The 24,217-nt window shown below is 44.8% G+C and overlaps 1 protein-coding gene across 1 annotated transcript; it reads right to left on the bottom strand.

Moving 5' to 3' along the window:
- Positions 1–1,554: 1,554 nt before the first annotated feature.
- Positions 1,555–22,860, bottom strand: LOC117424826 (thyrotropin-releasing hormone receptor-like). The gene is made up of 3 exons (XM_034041535.2): positions 22,424–22,860; positions 20,976–21,399; positions 1,555–1,977 (listed from the first exon to the last, which is right to left on the bottom strand). The coding sequence occupies exons 1-3, from the start codon at positions 22,801–22,803 to the stop codon at positions 1,555–1,557; spliced, it is 1,227 nt and encodes a 408-aa protein (XP_033897426.1). The 5' UTR covers positions 22,804–22,860.
- Positions 22,861–24,217: the final 1,357 nt, after the last annotated feature.

Genomic DNA, 24,217 nt, shown 5'->3' with positions numbered 1-24,217 from the left:
TTACTGAATAGAAAGGCCTATGACAAATATATGATTTATTTGGGGAAATCCATCAGCTGCATGTTCCTGTAACACATTCATTGAACACGTCAATTAAATGGAAAGAGACGGTGTATGGTTCATGTCACACAAGACAGCCAGTCGGAATTTTTGTGCTGCATCTGTGTTGCTGCTAGGAGATTTGGACATAGGGTTAATAAGGGTACCAAGCTGTCGATTTGAAGGGGTGTCTGCAAATTTCAAGACCAGCTGAGCAAGGGATTAGGAAAGAAATATCAAAAGGTGTAAAACTTACTGAAAATACTGAAATTAAGTGACACACCCTACTAAAATGCCACTAGTCTTCTTTGAACAGAGTGGTAAATAAGTTCTTTCAATTTAATTAAAAGCTGACTGAATGTTATCAATGGTTATTTACAGTAGCTGTTTCAGTAATTTCAAATTGCACTGTATTCTTTTTTTATAGTTATTTGACATTTTATGATGTTTGCAATAATTCTGAGTGTTTCTTGTGTGGCTATGTGACAGAGATCGAATGATTCTTGGTGTTAGATCTCCCTTTCGACCTGTGAGGGCACTATGTAAAAGGAACAGAGTACCCTTAACTAAATGGCACGTAATAACTGTGAGTGTTCTGTTAGTCTGTCTTGTAAACGTTGTTTGTTTGTTCCGTTTGTCTAAAAGATTACTAACACGATCCGGAGCTGCAGTCGCAGGCCAGCATTAAACCCGGACACCAGCACTTCTCTTTCCACTAAGAACTGTCTTTTCACCACAAGCACTTAAATCACGCACCGTAGGAACCGTGTCTGTGTAGTTTGTGTTTTGTGTGGGTGATAAAACTGGAATTTTTGGTTGCGGGTTAAACCCGTGGGATTTTACAAAACCGAAGTGATACACGCCGCTGTAATCACTTCCAGCATTATTATTTACAGGTGTTTTGCCTTAAGGCTCTGATCATTGTTGTAATTTATCAATAAACACTCTTGCACCTGTTAGTAATCGTCCGTGTGATTTGTACCTGCAATGCACTCACCTGTATCTACTCACCACATTGCCACATTGCCGCTATTATTCAAACATTGTGTTTTTTTTTATAATTTGGTAAGCCTATTCAGATGTTTTGACTATGGGTTCAGAAGCAGCTCATCAGTTCTGGTTGCCTTAGACATATGCACTATAAGCTAGAGCAGCAAACGTGTCTTAATATTAGTAAGTGCCAGTACCACATATAACTATGACAGGCAACTGAAGAGCAGCTCCTGAACTCAAGTGAAATGACTTATCAAAAAATAAACCACAGTATTTGAGTAATTGCAATAAGTACTACTGAGAATGATTATGCACATCATAAAAGAGAAAGAGGCAGCACAAATGGAAGATGGCTAAATAAATGTGAAGCTGCTTGCTTTTAAAATAGAGAAAACACTTGCCTGCCTGTCTAAGATTGGCCAATTTCATTTTGTTCAAACTAATATCGATGGTTAACTAGGCAGCACTGTGTGTTGCTAATAGACACCTAGGCTGTTTTACTGCATAAAAAAGAGAGAAGTATTAAACCACACTGAAGTAAACCTCCTCGTCTATACTGACGGTGTCCTGCAGCTTCTGGGAAGGGCCCCCTTTTCCTTGAGCCTCCTGTTTTTTATCTGTTTTCTTCCCGTTCACCTCAGGGCTCCTGGTCACTGTGTCCCTCACCATACTGTAGTTCACCGGCGTCAAGTACATGGTGCGTCTCTGTGTCTCCTCCTCTCCACACTTGCACAGCTTCTTGAAAGCCGACCTGAATTTCTGGGACATGAGGTTGTACACGACAGGATTGTTGGCGCTGTTGGCATAGATGCACATCCGGCAGAACAAGAGGAACCAGGTGTTCAGATAGGGCTTCTCAATGAAGGAGTTGACGAGGACCAGGGTTCGATAGGGCATCCACAGCAAGGCAAAGAGGATGACCACAACAGCCAGCATTTTAGTGACCTGATTCAGAATGAACAATAAGAAGAAAAACATGAAGAGAACACATCATGTCATTTTAAAACCCCTTCCTTATGCAGCACACCTGTGTGCGAGAGATTGTGTAAACATCCCTGACGTGTCATTTTGTGGCATCAGAAAGTAAACTTGACATTTAATCCAGCTGAATGCCTTCATAGCAAACGTAGATGAAGGTATTAGTGGACATGCCTTTTTGTTTTGTTAAATAAAAGATCTAAATTATGTTCATATAGGTTTTTTTTTAAATTATTATTATGTCTCAATCTTAAAATTTTAGGTTATGCAAACCTTTTGGCCATAGCTGTAGCTTCGAAAGTCCTTTTATACATTTGTTCCACCTTATCCTTTGTCTTTATATGATGTTTGCAATTATTGACAGTGGTCCTGTGGTCTCCAATATTGAGTTATTATAGTGTTTTCTCAATATCTATCTTTACCTGGCTTTAAACTTGCCTTGAGCTTGTTTTGAGAATCCTAACTTCCTGGGACTGAACAGACTTCCTAATTTCATTAAAACCATGGGACAGGGTGAGCAGGTGTGACCAGCCAAGTTGAAAGGTTACTTCATCACATGATTTTAATGGAATGAGGAAGTCTGTTGTGGACAGTTGGAATTTTCCAGACAATTTTCCGGTCAGGTAAAGGCAGATATAGAGAAAAATGATAATAACTCAATACTGGATCAACAGAACCCATAACCGCACAACATAATTAAAAAAGTAAAAAAATAAATGATTTGATATTTGAATCTACTACCTCTTTAACATGTGTTTTCTATGCCCAGGGGCTTGTCTCAGCACCAAACAAACATACACAGTTTGAAATCAAAATGAGAACAGGATAACAACTCACTCCATAGCACTTAATCCTCATTGCTTTTGCTTCTTGCAATATATCTATCTATCTATCTATCCAATATATATATATATATATATATATATATATATATATATATATATATATATATATATATATATATATATATATATATATATTGTAACACAGCAGGGAGGGGGTTAATCCTCCCTGCATGAAACATGTGAGAATGCACATTTGTTTGTTAAATGGTTTATTGTTAATTATCCCCTGCACCTGGTAATTATTGTTAAATTAGGACCAGGTGCAGGGTATTTAAGAGAGGCAGCTAGTCTGCTCATTGCTGCTGAGTAGAAGGAGGCAGATGGTGTGCTCTGTCTCCGAGCAGTAATACTGAAGTAAGTGCCATGTCAAACCTGTGTGGTTTTAGTCTGTGGGTTTTGTTTAGTGGGGAAACGGCTTAGCCGTCCCACTTTATAGTATAGGTGTTCCCGAGTTTTAGTTAGCGCTCCGAAGGAGCTAGGTATTTGTTTTTGTTTTGTATTTTGTTTATTATTTGTATTATTAAAAGTGCGCGGAAGCGCTGAACCCCCAATTTCTGTGTCTGGGTCAATCTGTAAAGGGGCAACAAACCGAGTGAGTTGCAATCTTATCACAACGTGGTGTCAGAAGCTGTGGGTGCCCCTACGACCCAGTAAAAGAATGGATTTTAAGGAATTGAACAAGAGGATCAACAGTAACACCGCTGCTCAAGTGGAGCAGAACAGAATGTGGAGAATCTGGAGTTAGGCTTGCCGGAGCGGGAGCCTACAGAACTGGACCTGCTGCTCCAGAAATGGGAGGTAGAGCAGTCGTCCCGAGAGCCAGAGAGGGTGGAGCAGCTGTCCCAAGAGCCAGAAGGGCTGGAGCTGTCCCGAGAGCCAGAAGGGGTGAAGCTGCCAACCCAAGAGCCAGAAGGTGTGGAGCTGCCAACCCAAGAGCCAGAGGGGGTGGAGCTGCAGTCTCGGGAGCCAGAGGGGCTGGAGCTGCCGTCTCGGGAACCAGAAGAGGTGAGGGAGTCACCTCCACCACAGCCCCGACCACCACCCCTGGAAACCAGTCCGGTGCTGCCGGGCACGGTCCCTTGCCCCGTGCTTGTGGACACCCTGCCGGAGTGCATGGACCTCCCTGTGCTCGACCTCGTGCCCAGGTCGGGGCACCACCAGCCACAGTTGCTCACCTGGTCCCTTGCTCCGCTTCCCCTGAAACCGCAGACGTCACGACGCGGTCGTGTGACGTCACTGGCGTTCCCCCTTCCTCCCGCTGTGTTCCCCCTGGACTCTCAGAGGTCGCTGCGCCGGTCCCGTGGCTCACACCTCTGCCTGCTGCTGCACCGTCCAGGTTACCGGCATATGCGTCGGTCGCCCCTGGCAAGCCGTTTGGGTCCCTACTCGCCGGATCGCGGTCCCTTCCGCTGGACACCGGACTTCAAAGGGGGGGGGAAATGTGGCCTTGGAATGGCCGATCAGTGCTGTGCACTTAAGGGGGGGGAAGTGTAACACAGCAGGGAGGGGGTTAATCCTCCCTGCATGAAACATGTGAGAATGCACATTTGTTTGTTAAATGGTTTATTGTTAATTATCCCCTGCACCTGGTAATTATTGTTAAATTAGGACCAGGTGCAGGGTATTTAAGAGAGGCAGCTAGTCTGCTCATTGCTGCTGAGTAGAAGAAGGAAGATGGTGTGCTCTGTCTCCGAGCAGTAAAACTGAAGTAAGTGCCGTGTCAAACCTGTGTGGTTTTAGTCTGTGGGTTTTGTTTAGTGGGGAAACGGCTTAGCCGTCCCACTTTATAGTATAGGTGTTCCCGAGTTTTAGTTAGCGCTCCGAAGGAGCTAGGTATTTTTTTTTGTTTTGTATTTTGTTTATTATTTGTATTATTAAAAGTGCGCGGAAGCGCTGAACCCCCAATTTCTGTGTCTGGGTCAATCTGTAAAGGGGCAACAAACCGAGTGAGTTGCAATCTTATCACAATATATATATTGTAAGATACCGGGTTGTGAGAGACAGCAGGGAGGGGGTTAAAACCTCCCTGCGAGAGAAATGCTCCTTTTTGTTAATTGTTTGGATTGATTGCTTATTGTTTTGTTTAATTGCTTTATTAATGATCATCCGCACCTGGGCGTTATTGGGGAATTAGACCCAGGTGTGGGGTTTAAAAGGAGAGCAGGCAGTCTGCTCGAGGCTGCTGAGGAGAAGGAGGCAGAAAGGGGTACTCTGCTTCCTGGCAGTCGTGAGATAAAGTGCTGTTTCAAACCAGTGTGTTTTGTGAGGACGGGGAAACAGCATAGCTGTCCCGTGTTAGTCAGGGAGTTCCTGTGTGTTAGTTAGTGCTCGTACAGAGCTAGGTGTTTGTTTTGTATTTTGTTTATTTTTTTTGTTTATTAAACATAGCGCACCAGCGCTTAAAAAATCAATTTCTCTCGTGTTGGGTCTATTTTTAAAGGGGCAACGAACCCGAGAGTGGTGAATCTTTTACATTTGGTGGCAGCGTGTGTGGGCGCCCCTACGACCCAAAAAAAAAAAAATAATGGATTTAAAGGAGTTGATTGAAATGGTCAATCGGAACACCGCTGCTCAGAAAGAGCAGATAAAGGAGTGGAGACAGGACTGGGGGCTACCTGATCCGGAGCCCACAGAGCTAGACCTGCTGCTCCAGAAGTGGGAGCGGGTATGGGTAACTCCGCCGCTTCCGGAGCCCAGAGGAGAGGAGCTGCCGCTGCCAGAGCCCAGAGGGGAGGAGCTGCCGCTGCCAGAGCCTAGAGGGGAAGAGCCGCCGTTGCCGGAGCCCAGAGGGGAGGAGCCGCCGCTTCCGGAGCCCAGGGAGGAGGTGAAAAGCATACCTCCACCACAGCCCCGACCACCACCCCTACGATCCAGTCCGGCGTCGCTGCGTCCGGTCCCTCACCCCTTGCTCCTGGACACCCTGTCGGTTAGCCTGGACCTCCCGTCACTAGACCTGGAGCCCAGGAGTCGGCAGAATCGGGCACAGTTCTGCACCTGGTCCCCTGCTCCGCTCCTCTCGGACACTAAGACGTCGCTGCGCTGCTCCCAGACGTCGCTTACGCTCCCCCTGGTCACTGCTTCGCTCCCCCTTGCTGACCGGACGTCGCTGCACTGGGTCCCAGCTGCAGACCTCTGCCCGCTGCTGCAGCCTCCAGTGCCCCGGTTGTCGTTCTGGTCGCCCCTGTCAAACCGTTGGGGTCCTTCGTTGCTGGTGCGCGGTCCCTACTTGGCTGAGCCGGGACGTGGACCGATCCACCCTCGAGTTCGCCCGTGGAAGAGGGCGAAAATGGACATTTGTGGACTCGAGGGTGGGTGGTTGTGTTTTAGGGGAGGAGGTGGCCGTTTCGTGGCCTGTGTCTTGTAAAGGGGGGGGATGTGTAAGATACCGGGTTGTGAGAGACAGCAGGGAGGGGGTTAAAACCTCCCTGCGAGAGAAATGCACCTTTTTGTTAATTGTTTGGATTGATTGCTTATTGTTTTGTTTAATTGCTTTATTAATGATCATCCGCACCTGGGCGTTATTGGGGAATTAGACCCAGGTGTGGGGTTTAAAAGGAGAGCAGGCAGTCTGCTCGAGGCTGCTGAGGAGAAGGAGGCAGAAAGGGGTACTCTGCTTCCTGGCAGTCGTGAGATAAAGTGCTGTTTCAAACCAGTGTGTTTTGTGAGGACGGGGAAACAGCGTAGCTGTCCCGTGTTAGTCAGGGAGTTCCTGTGTGTTAGTTAGTGCTCATACAGAGCTAGGTGTTTGTTTTGTATTTTGTTTATTTTTTTTGTTTATTAAACATAGCGCACCAGCGCTTAAACAAATCCATTTCTCTCGTGTTGGGTCTATTTTTAAAGGGGCAACGAACCCGAGTGGGTGGCAATCGTTTACAATATATATATTGTAACACGATTGGACCCACTCGGGTTCGTTGCCCCTTTAAGAATACGACCCAGCACACAAGAAGTAGATTTTTCCAGCGCTGACGCGCTATTTTTTTAATACACACAAAATAAAACAAAACACAAAACAAAAACCTAACTCCGTCTTGGAGCGCTTACTAAACAGGTACTCCCTGACTACCTCACAGGACGGCTAAGCCGTTTACCTGTCGCACACACACAAAAACCCAACACTTACTTCCCACGACTTTTCAGAAGCAGAGCACCTCATCTGCCTCTCTCTATCCAGCCGTCCCCAGCAGACTGCCTGCTTCCCCTTTTGAACCCCTCACCTGGGTCTAATTCCCCAATAACGCCCAGGTGAGGATGATAATCAATAATAAAACAATTAAACTAAACAATAAAACAATTAAGAAATCAATTAGCATTAGCAAATGAAACAATACAGCAACACAAATCCAACAAAAAGGTGCATTTTCACATGTTTTTTTTCCCTTTTTTTCTTTGCAGGGAGGTTTTAACCCCCTCCCTGCCGTCTCTCACAACCCGCTATATATATATATATATATATATATATATATATATATATATATATATATATATGTTGCCTTGCGTGGTTCCCAGTCCTGTATTCTCTTTGTAACTTTTGAAGGACTACATGCTGAAAAGAAAATATGCCCTCTGCTTACGAGTTTAAAATGAGGCAATGCATCGCTATCTGCTTGTCGCCTTGTATCAACCAATTTTTCTGAGAAAGGTAATTACAGAATTAAATCCTTCTCCCGTCTTTGCTAATGATGTCTCACGGCAACATAATTCCTGTTCAGTATCTCTGTCATCTAACTTCCCTTTTCTGTGTCGTCTGTTTGTGATAAATGTAATTACATTCTCTATTGTTGCACTGTAGAATGGTACAATCATTAATAAAAAGAATACAATTCACAAAACGAAAGCCCTCTGGGGTCTATCCCAACACTTATTTCTAGTACATTTATCACTTCTGTCTCTGACGGTTGCTTTTAGCGTCTATGTTAGTATTGTTTTTCCATTGGGATTGAAAACCCATCTTCCACAGAAAGCAATAACCAAATCATTTGAATACACTTTGGTTTTTTAATGTAAATTAAATGTGTGTTGCACATGATCACATGATATATTATTCCGGTAGAGATGCAACAATTATTGGTTTTGTAATTGATAAGTGAACATTCATTGACTAAAGCTCTTATGTTTGTATTTATGTTATGCTGACAAGTGCCAGAATCTAATGAATAATTAGATGTCATCTTGAATTTTAATAGCAACGTTTTCTCACTGCATATGTCATATATGTATAATAATATCCACATGCATGTTTTCAGTTTTATTTCATAACAGTCCAATATTTGATTATGAAATTCGTTTATTCCACTCAAGTAGCTATTTTTATATCATGTGACTCTGTACTGCCTTGTAAAAAGTAATAGATTACCGTACAGTAGCTTCAAATGAGTTAGGGTAGCTACATGGGCGGTGTGCGGCAGAAGGATAGCAAACTCACCCAAAGGCCTCTATTGCTCATTGCAGGCCTTTGGACCTCACAGCCCCACACAAGAAACAGGACTAAGGACTGGATTAGCTGCTTATTATTAATGAACAAATTAATTTAAAAAAACTGTAGACTATATGCAGGGCCCATTTCCTTACAGCTGACCCCTTTCCTTTCTAGTTCTGTATGTTGATATGTACATTCGGACAATTTCTTACTGTTTTTAGAGTGTCATCTCTTTCATGTTTTGCATCAGTCCTGCAAAGCTCAGCTGAATAGGCTTTTATGTTACCCAGTCACTACTGGATTCATTACAAACATGTTGTATTGAGGGGCTCCCGAGTGGCGCATCCAGTAAAGGCGCTCCGTGTGGCATGCAGGATGTGCCCTATAGTCTGGACGTTGCAAGTTTGAGTCCAGGCTATTCCTTTGCCGACCGAGGACGGGAGCTTCCAGGGGGTGGCGCTCAATTGGCCGAGCACCACCCGGGGGGAGGGAGGGTTAGGTCAGCCAGGGTGTCCTCGGCTCACCACGCACCAGCGACCCCTGTAGTCTGGCCGGGCGCCTGCAGGCTTGCCTGTAAGCTGCCCGAGAGCTGCGTTATCCTCCGACGTTGTAGCTCTTGGGTGGCTGCATGGTGAGTCCGCAGTGTGAAAAAAAGCGGTCGGCTGATGGCACACGCTTCGGAGGACAGCGTGTGTTTGTCTTCGCTCTCCCGAGTCAGCGCAGGGATGGCAGCGGTGAGCTGAGCCTAAAAAAATAATTGGCCATTCCAAATTGGGAGAAAATAATAAAAATAATTGGCAATGACTAAATTTAAAAAAAAAAGAAAAAAAAGAAAAAAAAAACATGTAGTATTGAATACAAAGAACAAGCACACAGTGGAACTTGGAGTGGAATAAGAGGTTATACATCTTTTAAAAGATTGCTGGCATGCTATTAAGATCTTCTTGCATTCAGCTCACCATACACCTGTGTTATTTGTTTATTTAGCAGACGCCTTTATCCAAGGCGACTTACAGAGACTAGGGTGTGTGAACTATGCATCAGCTGCAAAGTCACTTACAATTACGTCTCACCCGAAAGACAGAGCACAAGGAGGTTAAGTGACTTGCTCAGGGTCACACAATGAGTCAGTGGCTGAGGTGGGATTTGAACCAGGGACCTCCTGGTTACTAGGCTGTTTCTTTAACCACTGAACCACACTGCCTCCTATGTGTTTAATCTGGAAAATAGTGAACTTCCATTAATATGGCACTGTATGGCAATGTGCCCCGCCCCTGTGTTTATTTGTGTGTGGTGTGTGGTGTGTTAATTTTGTTGTATTGTAGCTGGTACACAGGATATAATGTGAGTAATGAGCACGAGTGTTTAAAATGTATAATTGTATTTAGACACGAGGGTGGCACAAGTCACTTCACGTGCAAATTAAAAGTGTATTGATGTGTGAGCACGGGAGTGCACAGATTAGATCACGTGCTGGGATTCAAGTGAATAATTAATTAGTAATTGAATCCCGGCACAACTGTATATATAGATGCACATTTCACTCACTCTGGGTTGTGTGTTCAGGGCGAAAGAACAGGAGAGAGTGAGGAGGTAAAAGTAATAATAATAACCATAATAAATAACAACTGCTATGAGTGCTGGAAGCACCAGCACTGTGCTTGTTTTGTGTTTAGTGTTCGTCCCTGTTTGTTAATGTCTGTTTGTTTTTTTTGTCTATTTATTTTGGCCGCAAGTGCCGTGTTCTGTTTTTGTTCAAGCTTTTATTTTCTGTGTCTGCTTGTCAGTCATGGCAATGACAAGGAGAGGTGGGGAAGAGGGTGTGTTGGGTTTCCCTCTCTCTGAGTGGCTGAGAGGCGGGCCTTGGGGGGATTGCTAGCCCTATAAAATAATGCTCTGTTGTTCCCTCAGATCAGATCAGCCCCTCTAGACCAACAACGAGCTAGCAGAAGCGCTGCTCTAAGAGACTGTGAGTGGACGGCGAAAGAAAACAACAGAAAAACCAAAGAGAAGAAAATAAAAATATAGAGAGCGGGAAAACCTTGGGCAGACCCCAACAGTATATGAGAATAGGCAGAGGGAACGGTAGAGTGTAGGACAGAGACCCGGGCCGTACGGCTAGCGACGTTTGGGGAAACACTGCAGAGTGCAGCACCTTTATTTTGTAGTTTTGATTAAAAGTGTTATATTTTCTTTTTTTCTTTGTACCTTCTGTTTTTGATTATTATTTGCTTAGGCACCTGTGAGTGTCTAGTTGGTCGTTCTTAGTTACCATTGCTGGTATCTGGGAACGGCAGACCTATAGTGCCACCTGCCGGTACATAATATATAGTGCACCCGAGTGGTGTTTAGCACTACAAATTTCTGTCTCCTGTGTCAGTGAATTCCTCACCCTTCCACACGTGGTGTTAGTGGGGGGATTCACTGGCACTGCCCTCAAAAAGCAGTGCAGCGAAAAGGAGCAGAAATGGATGCCACCCAGTTTGCAGCCATGATGGATCTCCTACGCCAGACCCTAACTGCAACGGTGCAGGGGGCTGCTAGGCCAGCGGGACCAGATCCCAGATTGCAGAGGCCAACCAAGATGACTGCAGAGGATCATCCCGAAGCCTATCTGGAGGTGTATGCAGCAGTGTGGAGTAGTGCAGCAGTGTGGAGTAGTGGTTAGGGCTCTGGACTCTTGACCAGAGGGTCGTGGGTTCAATCCCTGGTGGGGACACTGTTGCTGTACCCTTGAGCAAGGTACTTTACCTAGATTGCTCCAGTAAAAACCCAACTGTATAAATGGGTAATTGTATGTAAAAATAATGTGATATTGTAAGTCGCCCTGGATAAGGGCGTCTGCTAAGAAATAAATAATAATAATAATAATAATAATAATAATAATGAGCCAATGCCGACTTCTGCAGGTTGGGCCCAGGCACAATGGGCTAGCTACCTCTTGCCACAGCTGACGGGGGAGGCGCAAGCAGCGGCGCGGACGCTGTCTCCGGATGATGGATTACCCCACGCTGAAAGCAGCCATCCTTAATCGCGTGGGGGCCACATCGGAGGGATACCGTCGAAAGTTTCAGGAGGAGCGCTTCTCGACGGAGGAGCATCCCAGAACCATCGCCCATGGGCTGAAGGATCATGCCATGGGCTGGCTGAACCCGGATACGAATACCAAAGCCAGGCTGGTGGAGATGATCGTGGTAGAGCGGTTTCTGGAGTGCTTGGCCCCGGGACCTCGGCTATGGGTACAGCGGCAATCACCTGCCACTCTGGAGCGGGCAGTCGAATTGGCAGAGCAGTACCAGGCAGCGGAACCAACGCCAGCTAGACTGCCTGGAAAGAGTGTGACTACCGTATCACCCCCTCTACTGGCCCCGGAGAGGGCAAACGGACTGGGGGGAAAGGGTAGACAGGTTTTTGTATGGGGGTTGGCGGCGGGAGCTCCCGGCCTGGGAACTGGGGCAGGGTGTGCGGTTACCCATGGGCTGCTGCGGTGTCGGACCGGGGTCTCGCACGATCACCTTATCATCGAGCCTCTTTGATGGCTCCGGTATTTCCACCCAAGGCGAGAAACTAGTCCACCAAGGTGTTGGACGTGCAGGGAGGTGGGCCACATCGCTCGAGATTGCTCCGTGATGGATTGTGACCTCAGCCGACCAGGTAAGTGTGTTCAATTACCTCAGTCACTTCAGCAGATGGGTTTTGTTATTCCTGTGTCAGTGGATGGTACAAAAATCCAGGCTCTCTTGGATTCAGGGTGTGGTCAGTCCCTAATACAGGAGAGCCTAATCTCACCAGGGCAGAAACAAATATTAGGACGGGTGCATATTAAATGTATTAATGGGGATGTATGCTCGTATCCCAAAGTTAGTATAAATGTAATAATTGGCCAGCAGGTGACGCAAGTACAGGTAGGGTTGTGTCCTCGATTGCCAGTACCAGTAGTTCTGGGACGGGACTGTGGGAAGTTCAAGGATTGGTTAGCTGCCCTCACAGCCCCATCCTCCCTATTGGCTAAGAAAGAGGAAGTAATTGGAGAGATCTTTCGTGACCTGGAATGGTATTGTCACAAATTTAAACCCTGTAAAACTAAATGGGCGCGCCAGGCTGCTAAGAATGAGGGCTGGGGGGGGAGGCCGCAGAGCCAGTGCGGGGGTCTGGTTCAGCTGTCTCCGCTCAGGACCGACCCGATCCCGTGCTGGAAGCCATGGGAGCTAATTTTTTAGCTCGTTCCCGTGACTTCCAACTCAAGCAAGGACGTAACAACGTGCTGGGCAGGCTCTTTGACCAAGCAGCTGTGGTTAATGGTCGGGTGGTCGAGCCTAGACACGTCGCCACGTACCCTCACTTTGAAATTGCTTGAGATCTCTTGTACCATGTTGAGAAATTACCCCAGACTGGGGAAGTGTGTCACCAATTGTTCATTCCTCAACCCTTTAAGGAGGATTTGTTGCGGTTGGCTCACGCTATTCCCCTGGATACACACACCTATTGGTCATTCTGGATTATGCTACGCGTTATCCCGAGGCCATTCCCCTCCGCTCCGCCTCTGCTAAATCTGTTGCCAACGGTCTTTTCCCAAGTCGGGATCCCCAAAGAAATACTAACCGACCAAGGCACCAACTTTATGTCTCGACTAGTCCGCAGAACATGTAAGCTTTGGGAATTAAGACCATTAGGACATCGATGTTTCATTCTCAAACCGATGGCCTTGTGGAGTGTTTTAATAAAATGCTTAAGAAGATGTAGCGCAGATTTATTAATAGTGATGTGGGTTAATGGGACCAGCTGATTCCTCCCCTTCTCTTTGCGATCAGAGAGGTACCTCAGGCTTCTATGGGGTTTTAACCATTCGAGTTGTTGTATGGGCGGATACCACGGGTGTGGTCAAAGAGATGTGGGAGGAGCAGCAGCATAATTCGACCAATACCATCCGGTATGTGTTGGACCTGCGCAAATATCTTGAGTCTGTTGGAAAATGGTCGAATGACAATTTGCAGCAGGCTCAGCACAGACAGGAGACACAATACAACAGAGGAGCTCGGTTACGCACATTTCAGCCGGGAGATAAAGTGCTTCTATTATTGCCTAGTTCCGAGTCGAAATTTCTGGCTAAGTGGCAAGGACCTTTTGAGGTTACAAACCGGATTGGGATGGTGTACTATGAGATCTGCCAGCCGGAATGACGGAGAGAAAAGCACATTTATCATGTCAACCTCTTGAAGCCCTGGTTGCAACAGGAGGCGATGTTAGTGGCGCAAGCAGATGACGTCATAGACGTCACGCTCGCTGCTCCCTTGACAGACCTCACCCGGAAGGCTGCCCCAAATACAGTTCAGTGGACGGAGCCGTGTCAGAGGGCCTTTCTCGCTCTGAAACGAAGGCTGTGTAGCAAGACAGTGCTGTGCAGTCCTGATTTCAGTATGAGGTTCACCCTGCAGACGAATGCGTCTGAGACAGGTCTCGGGCAGTGTTGTGTCAGGAGGTGCGGGGAAGCGAGCACCCGGTCCTGTATATCAGGAGGAAGCTCCTTCCCCACGAGAAAAACTATAGCACCATCGAGAAGGAGTGTCTCGCAGTAAAATGGGCAGTCAAGTCATTCCGGTACTACCTCCTGGGGCAACACTTCACCCAGGTTACAGATCATGCCCCCTTTGCGTGGCTTCACTGGGTGAAGGATAACAACGCCAGGATCACACGGTGGTACTTGGCGCTGCAGTCCTATGCCTTCAGGGTAGTCCACCGAGCTGGAAAACTGCATCAAAACGCAGATTTTTTCTCTCAGGAAGGCATGGGGGTGTAGGATTTTCGAATGGACCAATGGCGCCATTCTGAGGGGGAGGATGTGTAATGTGTCCTGACTGTCTGACGTATGCATAGTGCTGCAGGAAAAGGGCAGCAGCCTCGTAAGATCCACCTGTAGCACCTTTATTTTGTAGTTTGGATTAAAAGTGTTTTATTTTCGTTGTTTCTTTGTACCTTCTGTTTTTGATTATTATTTGCTTAGGCACCTGCGAGTGTCTAGTTGGTCGTTCTTAGTTACCATTGCTGGTATCTGGGAACGGCAGACCTATAGTGCCACCTGCCGGTACATAATAAATAGTGCACCCGAGTGCTGTTTAGCACTACAAATTTCTGTCTCCTGTGTCAGTGAATTCCTCACCCTTCCACAGGCACATATAGCTCCACAAGCTTCACAGCTGAACTATTGACAAGCAGATCCCCTTGAATTGGAAAGATGGATGCGCACAGCTCATTAGCCTTCATTTTGTACCCTAGATACTGATGCCTGGTGCTGTATTTTTATCATTTTATAGCAAAGTGCCATCTGAACTTCTATTGCAGGTGTGCAGTGGTTATAAGCTCTACAATTATTTATTATCTTTGATAATTTTACCCCTACTGGGTCCAGTTAGTTCAGATTTGCCATTAAACCTAGAAAGACAGTTTAAGGTGTTCTTTTTAAGTAAATTATCTTAACAAAGGCATAAATACAGCTGGCCTTCCTCCCAATCAAAATACAATAAAAATACAGAGAAAGATCTGCATTAGGGTTTTTTTCTATAATTTTTTTTTTGATGGAGTGTGAGCGTCCTCCAATCTCACAAGCCTAAAGCCAGAATCGCTTTTACACAGAGCAATCCAGAGCAGAGGTAGGCGGGCTACCGATCCCGGAGAACAGAGATCAGCCCTGCTTTTTATCCACTCTCAATGTGCTCGGTGTCTGGCCAGTAGGGTTCGCTGTTGCGTAATGAGGAGAAGGAATCCCTGCCTGTTTCCCATCCCCCACCCCGGGAGCGTCGGAGCCAATGTGACGCCCCCTTTGGAGTCCCCAGGGAAAGTTCAGCCTCTTTGCACAGCCCGGATGCAAACTGCCGCCGTCCACGCTATATGACTCATCCTGTGCTCCCAGCACTTTAACTGGATGAGCCACTCGGGGACCCCTTAGTGTTGGTTTAATGACCCACTCATGTTGCCTGCCATAGGTAAATAAGTCAAGTTCATAAATGTATTGGCTAATATCTTGATCAATGTTATGTCTTACAAACTACAGTGCCAGTGTCTATGACTGATTCAAGGAAATTACCCAACTGACCGGCTGCTCTCGATTAATGTTAAATCATAAAAGACTTTCTAAAGTGATGCTATTTAAAATCTACCAGCCAATGACCTTTTAGTAAGCAGCTAAAGCTTAACACAATCAAATGTCTAATTGAACCAAGGCTACTGGCACATGCATTTTAATTATTGGAGGACAGATAATGAGATGAAGGCCCAGTTGACATTTTAAACAGACAACTTTGACGACCATTTTAATTCATGCTTTATGTTACTAGGCATTCCTTCTAATTAAATAAATGATACTATTTGCAGTAAAAGGTCCTGTCACAGATGGCTTTGTGTGGCGTGTGGGTGGTGACGTCAGGTTCAGGAAGCAGCAGTCAGAACAAAGGTACGGGGCTGAAATGGCCGCAGCCGTATATTTACTAAATTAAATAACAAAATAGTTAAACAGAAAACACAAAAAGAAAGGACACAATGGCCAAATAAAACAAACACAAAAACGAGTACCTTGTTCGCTGGCTGGTAGCATTCTCTCTTGGTCTCTTTAACTCTCCAACAAAAACAACCCTTTAATGAGCCAAGGCGGTCTCTTTTATATTCTGTGGCTGGAGCCTTAACTACCCATTGATCAAGCAATTACCTTATTAAGGCTCATTCTCCTGTGTTTATTTAAGGATGGGGAAGTAACTCCATCCTTGTCAAATAATAATGGTATCATGGTACTGCAATGGATTACCAATGTGTATTGGGTCACAGTATTGTGATACTATTTATTTCAAAATTGTAAAATGTTCCCACTATGGTACCATTCGACCAATGGCAGCTGTCCCTTAGTACAGAACTGCATTGAATATTCCAGGGTAAACATCACTTTACTCTTAGTTTTGAAACGGCCCTACTTTGCAAATTCAAAATCAGAAAAGGGATATAGGGGAATCAAGGCGGTGATTAAAACAATACAATGACAGCCTTAGAGCCTAAAATAAAGACTTGAATGATTAGCTTTGGCTCCAATATATATATATATATATATATATATATATATATATATATATATATATATATACTGTATATTTTTCCATGAATCATCCTTCTTTTCAGAATGTTATCATTATTTCAAACACCTTCTTGACAATAGCCTTCATAATACAGTGGTGATTTCTCCCTGCCTTTATAAAAAGGCTTTTGTTTCAAGAAAAGCCAGTTTTATGTATTCTAGCTGTATGGCAGTTACCATCTCTAGCTTGGTGACAGCAGCCGTTTGAGGCTGTGAGGTTCATTGTGCTGTCAGCGGGAGAACAGATGCACCCTTTGGAAATGCGAAGTGGTTCCTACCCTTTTGCTAGGAGCAACAGCACTCTTCCTGGCATGCATTTTCAAAAAGGTTATTGTCTAACGCTGGGTATGCATCAACAGATAAGATTTAGAGAACAAATCCTAAAGAAATCTGTAGCAAATCAGGAAGAGGTTGGAATCAGAGTTGTATGTCCAGTGTTTCTGTTTATATATCTTTTGATCAAGTGAGACATCCAGTGAAGCCCACTTTGGCTATTTTTACAGATACAGTAGCTGATATATAACATAATTGATTTGTGTTTCATACAAAGGTGTCACTTCCCTCATCACACTCCAAATGGTAGCATCATCCCTTTCATGGCTCCTTTTTTATCACTGGGGGTGCATATAATGGAGACTACGTACACATTATGTCATAATCTCGAGTTAATTTGGACACAAGTTGTACATATACTTCTGGAGAACATCTTGTCCAACTGTGATAAAACTCGCAGAAACCCTTCTTTAGTTGAAGTTATTTAGTGAATCATAATCTGGGGGTGTATGAAGGCTGTCTGACTGACTGTCTGTTTATATGTCATACTTACAGTTACATTTATTTTATATCTGGTGAAGTGCTTATCCAGTTTATGAAGCAACTTGAAAAGGAAGCACAAATTATTAAAGAGTATCAGAATTTGGGGCATATAGAGAACTGCTTGTTCAGTGGTGATTAAGCTTCATCCGGAGTGTCAGAATCTGGGAGGATATGAAAGATGTCTGTACATTTCAAACGTACATACAGTGGATATAGGCCATAATGATCTATTGTCATGTTACTGATGGCTCTAATTTTGAATTTACAGCCATGCCAGAGGGAAAATGTCACTGACATGTTTGTTGTTGCATATAAAATAAAATACAAATAAAATAAAATCTAATATATTTTGAAGTGTAGTTTTTAGGGCAGCAGTGTGGCATAGTGGTTAGGGCTCTGGACTCTTGACCGGAGGGTTGTGGGTTCAATCCCTGGTATGGGACACTGCTGCTGTACCCTTGAGCAAGGTACTTTACCTAAATTGCTCCAGTAAAAACCCAACTGTATAAATGGGTAATTGTATGTAAAAATAATGTGATATCTTGTAACAATTGTAAGTTGCCCTGGATAAGGGCGTCTGCTAAGAAATAAATAATAATAATAATAATAAATATGAAAAGGCTAAGTACATCAAAATGGGTTAATCCTTGTTTTTTATATATATATTTTCAGAGTTAAGACTAGATAAGACCTATAGGGATTCGGATCGAAACCAAAGGGACTGAATCTTTTTCTGAAACAGTAATGGCTGTGATTGGTACTCTGAAAGCAGAAGTTGATAGCTGTAACCCTGAATCAACACTTAAAAGTGAAACAGAGTGAGGTGCTGAATAGGCTACAACCAAACAAATGTGTGTTCCTAAGACCAGGTGCAATCCACCACTAATTGTACATTAGAGCACTGAATACATTATAGGTTTCTCTTTCATCCATGTCAGCCCAAGCTTCAGTTTATATTAGTACTAGCCACACTCTCTCTTCTTATCAATTGAGAAGACCAAATTACATTGAGAAGGTGAGGATTTTATAATGTGGATTTCTGTCCACCACAGATGCAGTACTAGACTTGGAATTGAGTGCTGGGCATCTGATAAGAAATGTTTATGTTTCAAAACCATGTATTAAAGTTGTTTCATGTAACACATAATTGTGACGTATTATTAGAAGGGCTGATCCCGAACCTGCTTTGTTATTTAGCTCTGTAATGAATCTTGCACCATTGTTTATTAATCTTACAAAACTAAGGCACTATTCAGGCACACTTCTTTATAATTATAATAATAATAATAATAATAATAATAATAATAATAATAATAATAATAATGGGGTTGCAATGGGTTGTTTTTTCAGGGTGTCGGTCAATTAGTAACCAGATTTCTTACACCTACCACTAGTGGTGAAATTTGAATTTGCTGTAACAATAGGTTACAGATGTAACCCCAGTTCCCTGAAAGAGAAAACGACCAACAACAATACTTTTGGGATATGCCTGCCGCAGGTCAGGTATTTACTGAGCATTTTATGTCAGAGCTGCCGATAGACCCCTCCAGGGTGTGATGTCCTCATTCCCACCTACCGAGGGAATAAGTAGTGATGCGACCTCACAAGGCTTGTTGGTCGTCTTCTCATTCAGGGAACCGGGGTTACATCCGTAACCTATCATACCCTTTCAATTCGAAGACGACCAAGAACAATAATTTTGGGAATGTATATCAAAGCCATCGCGAGGGAGCGTGAGCCGACAGCAGATGAGGGACGTCTCTCTACCACCAAACTAATCTTTGTGGTGTGAGCGTGCAACCTCAAGGACCCTTGTGCCTAATGAAGGCATAGAGGGATCTACCACGTTGAGTAGAACCTGGTGAATGTATGCGGAGAAGCACAGCTAGCTGCAGTACAGATATCAGTCAAAAGAGGGCCCATGATGTAGCCACTCCTCTGAAAGAGTGCGCGGCCACCCTCCCAGGTCGGGGTAGGCCGGCATTAGTATATGCAGTAGACACTGTGTCCACATCCAGTGGGACAGTCGCTGCTTTGAGAGAGCTTGACCCAGGGTCCTTTCACCATGACAGACGAAGAGCTGGTCAGACTAACGCAGCACTCTCATCCTACCCACATAACATCTCAATGCCTGAACCGGGCAGAGGAAATTCAATCTCTGAGGCCAGCGGGGCTGCATGTTTTGAGAAACTCGGCGCCAATGCTGGTCGGTGCCAGGAAGTCCGGGAATACCGGAAAAGGCTGGGAGGTTGAGGTTTGCGATGGTCTGAACGTGGAACGGTGCTGCTCAGGCACTGCCTTCCAGGGAACCTGGAGGAAGTTGGAGGCTCGCTCCATGAGCACCAAAGGCACCGATGCAGGTAGTGTCTAAGCACCAAGGCTGCTGAAGTACTGAAGCACCGAGGCTCTGTGGCACCGGGGGCACCGAGCGTCAAGCACTGAAGGCGCCAAAGCACCGAGGCACTGGGCACCAAGGTACAAAGGGCACTGAAGGCACGAGAACCAGGGGCGTAAGCAGTGAGGTCAATGGGGCGGGTGTCTAGTCTGGACCATGTGCAGTCACACAACCGAGGCAGCGTCTAGGATGCAATGGTATGGAGCACTGCCTGCAGACAGTATAGGTCTGGCCATGTGTAGTCACACAATTGGAGCAGCGCGTAGCTTACAGCGGCGTGGAGCACAGCCTGCAGACAGTATGCAGAAAGAAAGAGAGACAGAGAGATCTTTTTTGGACCTATGCACCAAGGTTGGTGGTCAGTGTATGCAAGTCAACTCTACAGTGGGCTATTCAGACCCAGCGGAGGAAGCACACATTATTATTTTAATTATTTTTTTAAAACAACATACATTTTTTTAACAGAGAGCAGTTGCGCAGCGTTTAGCTCAGTCCTCAGAAGCCGAGTATGATTCCGGGAAGTGGCAAGCCGACTTCCAGCAAAAATGGAAGTGGAATTAACAGGAACTCGAAGTGAGAGCTCTTTTACAACGACTCAATCACGCAACTGGAGAGGTTAGTTATACCTACCTTACCTACCTGATTGTGAGAGGCAAAAGAGAATGTGATCTCTACAGAGTGACTACTTATTCCCTTGGTAGGCGGGACTGAGGATGTCACTCCCTGGAGGGGCCTATCAGCAGCTCTGACATAAAATGCCCAGTAAATACCTGACCTGTAGCAGGCAGGTCATATAATCCAAACAATAATTTCTCATTTTGTTTCCTTTCATTCAGACTTTGCTTCCAAAAGAAACCACATTCATGACATCAGCCGTATTATACTGCTTTCCAACCGTGCTTTATTCTCAATAGCCATACGGTTGATGTCACCTGTTTGAAAAAATCATACCTGAGACTGGCTTGGAATTTACTTGAAAGTCAATTCAAAATTGTGACAACACAATGGCCACCTTTATTTCAGCCATTTAACTGTATTGTCTTCATTAACCTTTTCCCTCTTTTGAATGAAAATGACAATGGATTGAATAAAGTTCATGCATATAATACAAATGTAGCTGTTTTAAAAAAAACAACTTGTACTGTATATTAACATTAAAACAGTATATAAAAGAGCTATAGGACTGCGAGCATCTGTGTATACCGTCGTAGCACAAAAACAGACCTTGTCTTTCAGCCTTGGTCAGTTCACTTATACTCATTCATAGACATTCGCCACCCTGTAAACCCATATCGTAACCAGTGTATCATGATACACTTCGGACCTTACTGTATCGTTACACCGCTAGTCCAAGGGAGAGTTTAAAATCTCTACCTGTTTTCTTGAAGAGGGTGCTCTCTTGGTCTGAGGGCGATTGGTGGTTTTACTGCTGCCTGGTTCCGATCCGTTCCTCTGCTTTCCACTCTTGCCTCCCCAGCGCTCAGTGGTGGTGTCAGCCCGGTTTGGGAGGGGGTTGAGAAACAAGATGCGCGCGATCAGCCCGTAAAGCACGATGGCCACAAGCAAGGGGGTGACGTAGAAGATGGCAAAGTCAATGAGGTAGATGGGCAGGTAGAGATCCCGAGACACTTTGTACCCGCACTCGATGTTGTTGTCTTTATTGACGTTGATGTCGACCAGGAAAAACCACAACATGCAGTAGACTGAGGTCAGGACCCAGACAAAGGCGATGATACGCTTGGCTCTTGATACTGTGCACACCGTCTGCGCTCTCATTGGATGGCAAATGGCGATGTACCTTTAAAATTGAGAGTGACAAGCAGAGGTGTTACAGTGTGCTCTCATGTCATGATTTTTTTATGTAATTTTTTAATGTATTTTTATTATATCCTGATGTTGATTATTTTAAGTAAATCGTGTAGGATCACATTCTAAAAACCATTCCTTTGAATCTGACTTTAAGAGAAACATCAAAAATAGCAGCGCCACTGCAATATTCAGCTACCAGATAAAGCAGGTGTATGTGCTAAGGTATGCAATATTTCTGGTTTCACTTTGTAACATTTTCTGTTTCAGCCATTACATGTCTTCAAATTTCTATGGTCTCAATAGAGCTCAGAGAATCATGTCTAACCTCAAAGTACATATGGTACACCAGTTTAACCATTAACCTGTCCCCCTTGATGTAAGAAATACCACAATGTCAAGGGTGGCCAAAGTTGGCCCTTTCAGTCCTGGCCTTTGTTCCAACCTTTTTCTAAATTATTATTATTATAATTATTATTATTATTATTTGTTTATTTAGCAGACACCTTTATCTAAGGCGACTTACAGAGACTAGGGTGTGTGAACTATGCATCAGCTGCAGAGTCACTTACAGTTACGTCTCACCCGAAAGACGGAGCACAAGGAGGTTAAGTGACTTGCTCAGGGTCACACAATGAGTCAGTGGATGAGGTGGGCTTTGAACCGGGAACCTCCTGGTTACAAGCCTTTTTCTTTAACCACTGGACCACACTGTCTCCTAAATTGTTTGATTGAACCAATTAAACCTCCATCCAGACCCTGAAGTAGTTCATTATCTAATTTATCTATTTCTTACATCCACTAGTGTTACAGGCGGACATGTTAGACGGACAGCTAACAAAATAATTCCATAAATCTTACCTGTTTTGAACATAGGACCTCAAACATGAAGTTTTGAAAGAAAGACATGTAATAGCAAACATGTATTTTCGTTTTAAAAGACTATGTCTGGCTACTACAGTAGGTTAAAGAAAGTTCTGTTTCCATATTCTGTTCATAGTAGGGGAAAGACTTACCTTTCCACAGTGAAGGCTGTGATGGAACAGGAGGATACATTAATTCCAAGGTATTGGAAGTAGGTTATCCCCAGGCAGCCAGCGTGCCCATAGACCCAGGTCCCAGAGAGGCTGTCTGAGATGTTGGGCAGCCCAGCCGCCACCAGCACCATGAGGTCAGCCACGGCCAGGCTCACAAGGTAGCAGTTTGTGGGGGTACGCATGTGACGGGTGGTGAGGACCACCAAGACCACCATCATGTTGCCAATGATGCCTATCCCACAGATGAGCAGCACCAGAAACACAGAGATGGTTTTGTATTCAATGGACCTGAACACAGAGTCCGTGCCAGTAACCAGCGAGACATTGGTGGGTGTTTCAAACCTACTGCTGTTTTCCATTATTTCCTTTAAGGATGTTTATCTGCGTTGCTAATGGAATGCTTTTTAATTCCTGTTTACTTCTGAATTATTAAATGTTAAGCCTTCTCTTTCCATTTCCCTGGAAAATGAAAAAAAAAACATTGATTAGCCATTAATGATTAATGCTTCAGTGAATCTGTATTCACTTAAGGAATTTACAGGGATTTTGTCCATTGAAGTAGTATGTCAAAATTGTAATGAACACACGCAATTTGTATCATGACTATAAAATTAAATTCTTTACAATACCAAGTGACGGAAATATAATGAGTTCTGATTGTAAATCTCCCTCTCGACCTGTGAGGATACAAATTAGCGAAAGGGAAAGGCTTTGGACAGGTTGTCCTGACAGTTCATTCCCTGGGTCGGGAAGTCAATCAGCCTGGAAAAAGATGAGACTCCAGTGCAAGAATGTATTGACCTGGAAGGTAAACGAGGTAGCAGCTGCAGGCAATAGAATCAGCTGCAATCGTTTACCAAGGGGTCATGCATAATCGCATAAAAGGGGCTGGAGTATCCATGGAGACACGGCGGCATACCTGACACTAAAAGTATATTTATCGGTAGGACCGATAAAACGTCACCTGGTAGTAGGGGTGGCGGAAAGGTTGCCACATCCAGTTATTCTGGGCCAAGACTGGCCAAAATTTAAAGAATTAATGCAAATAATGGCAGTCTCAGCCGCACACGTAAACATGGCAGGGAAAAAGAAAAAGGAACAAATTGGTGATGTGTTTCCTTTTCAAGCCGAAATGTTTTCTCCCATATTCCGTCCTAGAAAAACAAATAAAGAGAGAAGGACCGCAAAATGGGAGGGAGCATCACTGAGACAAGGCTGGGGTCTGGTGGGAGAGTGCTTGAATGGTAACAAACGCCAGTCAAAGGGAGTCGGAACGCAGTGTGACTGAGAGGGCGAGGTTACTGGGCCATCCAGGGCAGATGCTACTCCGGCCCCTCTCAATATACCGGACATGTGGTACTCAAGCGCGGACATAGTGTGGGGCCAACATAATGACCCGTCACTAGTGCACGCTTGGGGGCAGGTCCGGTCTATTGAAGGTAAGGATGTTGATGGCGCTGGGGCGCTAGTATATCCACACTTCAGTATCAAGGGGCGATTACTATATAGGGTAAATCTAGCCGCGGGCACAGGACAGCCTGTAACACAATTATTGGTTCCCCCGTCTTGTCGGACCGAGGTCATGAGGCTGGCACATGATATCCCTTTTGCAGGGCACCTTGGAGCTGACAAGACGAGGGAGCGGATATTGGCTCGATTCTATTGGGTAGGTCTTCATACTGATGTGTCAAATATGTAGCCACATGCCCAGACTGCCAGCGAGTAGCGCCGGGTCGGGTGCGCCCCGCCCCTTTGGTTCTACTGCCGATTATT

Source organism: Acipenser ruthenus, chromosome 19, assembly GCF_902713425.1.
Source record: "Acipenser ruthenus chromosome 19, fAciRut3.2 maternal haplotype, whole genome shotgun sequence".
Lineage (NCBI taxonomy): Eukaryota > Metazoa > Chordata > Actinopteri > Acipenseriformes > Acipenseridae > Acipenser > Acipenser ruthenus.
The sequence above is the reverse complement of the archived record's forward strand: the minus strand, read 5'-3'. Positions and strand labels throughout refer to the sequence as shown.

Coding starts and splice junctions, on each gene's coding strand:
- LOC117424826 (XM_034041535.2), bottom strand. CDS start 22,803: ATGGAAAACAGCAGTAGGTTTGAAACACCCACCAATGTCTCGCTGGTT. Junction 21,400..22,423: donor ACAGCCTTCACTGTGGAAAG/GTAAGTCTTTCC, acceptor TCAATTTTAAAG/GTACATCGCCATTTGCCATC. Junction 1,978..20,975: donor CACCCTCTTCAAGAAAACAG/GTAGAGATTTTA, acceptor ATTCTGAATCAG/GTCACTAAAATGCTGGCTGT.